Source organism: Galeopterus variegatus, unplaced genomic scaffold, assembly GCF_000696425.1.
Source record: "Galeopterus variegatus unplaced genomic scaffold, G_variegatus-3.0.2 Scaffold5002, whole genome shotgun sequence".
NCBI lineage: Eukaryota > Metazoa > Chordata > Mammalia > Dermoptera > Cynocephalidae > Galeopterus > Galeopterus variegatus.
Genome location: NW_007731113.1, coordinates 37,248 through 40,572, shown reverse-complemented (window position 1 = coordinate 40,572; position 3,325 = coordinate 37,248). Strand labels below are relative to the sequence as shown.

Genomic DNA, 3,325 nt, shown 5'->3' with positions numbered 1-3,325 from the left:
ATAACAACCTGTCCTTCTTTGAAGGAAATAATTTATGCTTCTCTCAGGTCAGGAAACTTCTCAATAAGAACAAGTCCTTCTTTAGTGTTTTGTAGAAACATTTCCATGTGGCAGCTGAAAACAAATGTAATAAAAAACTACAGAAAACAGTGCTCATGGCATTAAAATGCTTAGGATAGAGAAAAACCCACTTAAGGGAAGAAATTTCTTACCATTTCATCATTAGTAGGCTTAATATATCTTTGATAGTGAGACGGACTCCAACATTCAGAGGTCATACTCTTTATCATTAGAAAAGGAAAAGAAAACTGATATTAAATTCTTTAAAAAACAAACAAATAAACAAAAAACTCCACAAAGCCAGCAAAATAATAGGGAAAGGATCCACTATCTTAATTAGAAATAATTATCTTGTTATCTAAGTACACTGATTAATGTTTCATCAGTAACTTCATCTGCACATATATACACATAGAGATAAATATGGAATGGGTGATGTGTGTAGATATATTGTATATATAAATTATATATATATATTATATATGTATGTGTGTATGTATATATTATTCACTCCCAATTCCTCACTTACTCCAATCCCAATTCAGGGTCCAGAATCCAGAAGAAGTTTAGTGGAAAGAGAGTTAGAATCAGAAAAATGTTTTATGAAGGAGTCCACTTTGTAATCCCTTAGTGCCCTGTGTTGTTGGGTACATAATGGGCATTCATATTTGGAACTCTGATTTGAGTTAAAACTCAAACCAAATATACATTTGGAGTTGAGTAATATCCCAAGTGGTAGCATGAAATAATTTTTATTACATTTGGTACCTATCAGTGTAAGCTCCTTATTATCAACTTCTACTTCTTTTGAAAAATTCATGTACCTCATATTAAGCACAATTTCCACCTACGACACTTCAAGACTGTAGCAAAGGGCATTTGATGGAATTTATAACAGAGATAGAAAGGTGCTATTGTCTGGATGTTAGTGTCTCCCCAAAATTCATATGTTGAAACCTAATACCCAGTATAATAGTATTAATATGTGGGGCTTTTGGAGAAGTGACTAAGTGAATAGGATTAGCGTTCTTATAAAAGAGGCCCCCTTTCCACCATTTGAGGATGCAGCAAGAAGATACCATCTTTGAAGCAAAGAGTAAGTCCTCACCAGGCACCAGATCTACTGGTGCTTTGATCTTGGACAGCTTGCAGAACTGTAAGCAATACATTTTTGTTGTTTATTTTGGGTAATAAACAACCTTACCCAGTCTAAGGTATTTTGTTGTAGCAGCCGGAAAGCACTAAGACAAAGGAGATTTCAAATTTTATTCTGAGGGGGACTCACAATGGGATTTAGGGGAACTTAGGGAGAAGAGGATATAAATATTCATTGAACATCTTCTGGGAGTAGTATAACCTGTTGCTTTATTTAATGTTTATAACATTCAAAAAAAGTTCTTATTATCACCATTTTATACATAAGGAAATTGAAGCCCAGAGAGTTTAAGCAACAAGTCAAAGGTCAAGGGTTATAAATCATATAAAGGTAAAGCAACTTTGATTACTATAATGTCTAAACCCAAGCAGAAATCTCAAGTTCATAGCCACGGAACAAAAAGCAAGAAGCAAAAAACTGATGGAGTAGCTGTTGTGGCTGAAGCAGGTACTAAGTGATTGGATTTTATTTTGCTACTGGGTGTAGCCTGTGGCTTCTTAAAGGACTGGGTCCACATTTTCACATTTGTGTGACATTTTAAGGATTCCATCTAGCACCTGGTACTTAGAACAGTATGAGTTACAAGAATATGTTTACTAACCATTTTTTGAATTGCATAATTCTTTTTAAAAAATGAGTGAAAATAATGTTATGGAATACCAAATAATATCTCTCAACCTTTTAAGGCAATCAAAAGGGAAAATACCCACACAGGTTTGGACATAGAATTTGACCTGTAAATATAATTCACTCATAAAATTAGAATCTCTTCTTTGAGTAAAAGGTATAATGGAGGGTTGGGCTGCATAAATTCTTTTTTTTTTTTTTTTTGAACAAGGAAAGTGCACTTAAGTGCACTTATCGTAGGTGCAGTATAACTGTAGACACAGAAAGAGAAAAATCTAGTGTGATTTTAATTTCATTTCACCAGAAACAATAGATGTGAATTCCATACTAACATTCTATGTTCCTTTCACACCAACTAAAGCTGCTCTTTAAAGTCTTCTACTATTAAAGAGAGGAGATTAGATTCTCCTCCTAGCTAACAAATATAGCCCTATATTCTTTCTGTCTGCAAAATGAGTTATAATTTTACTCTTGGGAGGTAAGAAAACTCCTCCATCCATAACCTCAAAATACAGGTAGCTCTGGTTGTTTTAAAACATGTCCACACATTATGTTACATTGCTCTCTTCAAAAGGTGAATCATAATACCCCTCCCCTTAGAATGAGCTGGATTTAGTAACTTGCTTCTAAGAGATGAATAAGGTGGAAGTGATGATGTTTGACTTCTGAGACTATGTTTTAAAAGGCATTATGGTCTCTCCTTGCTCTGTGTCTTGGATCACTCACTCTGGGGAAAAACCATATGCCATGCATGCTATGAGGCATGGAGAAGCCCAACATGGCAAGGAACTGATGCCTCCAACCAATCCCCAGCAAGGAACTGAGGTCTCCTGCCTACAGCCATGAGAGGGGGTTGGAAGCAGATCCTACAGCCCTAGTTAGGCCTTCAGATGACTTCTTGATGGCAACTACCTGAGACACCATAAGCTAGAAGAGCCCAGCTATCCCACTCTCAAATTCTTAACCCACAGAAACAGTGAGATAATAAATGTTTGTTGTTTCAAGCCCCTAAATTTTGAGGTAATTTGTTATGTATCAATAGATATCTAATACAATATATATTGAAGAAAGTTCTTGAAATAAGAAACATAGATCAATACATAATTAGTTCATTTCAATATTATCACACACACATATAGAATATCCTTTGGTTGAAACTTGCAGGTACTACTTGAACAATCTGTCATTTTGCCCTCATTTTTTCCTTTCTGCCTTATAAATAGTTTACAACTCCGTTTAGAACCACCCAAGATTCGTCTTAAAAAACCTACTGAGCAACCCACCTCTCCTGCTTCTTAACAGATCACAACATAACCTTAAAATACTTCCCCAGTGATACAGACATGACCTCAGTTAAACTCACCAAAAACTGGCCCCACTTTGTTCCACTCTACATACCTTTCCCAACAATGGTGTGCTGCACTGGATATAGTTTCAAGTCTGTATATAGCCAATGAGCTGTATACAGCCGATATTTTATTT

The 3,325-nt window shown here is 35.4% G+C and overlaps 1 protein-coding gene across 1 annotated transcript in view; it reads right to left on the bottom strand.

The window, feature by feature from the left end:
* LOC103604153 (putative uncharacterized protein ENSP00000383407) overlaps positions 1 to 3,325 on the bottom strand; it is a gene marked incomplete at its 5' end in the record, with an annotated part of 33,581 nt that overhangs the window by 14,035 nt on the left and 16,221 nt on the right. The window contains one exon of the mRNA XM_008588741.1: positions 213 to 279. Coding sequence (XP_008586963.1) covers positions 213 to 279 — 67 coding nt within the window. The remainder of the gene's footprint in view (positions 1 to 212; positions 280 to 3,325) is intronic.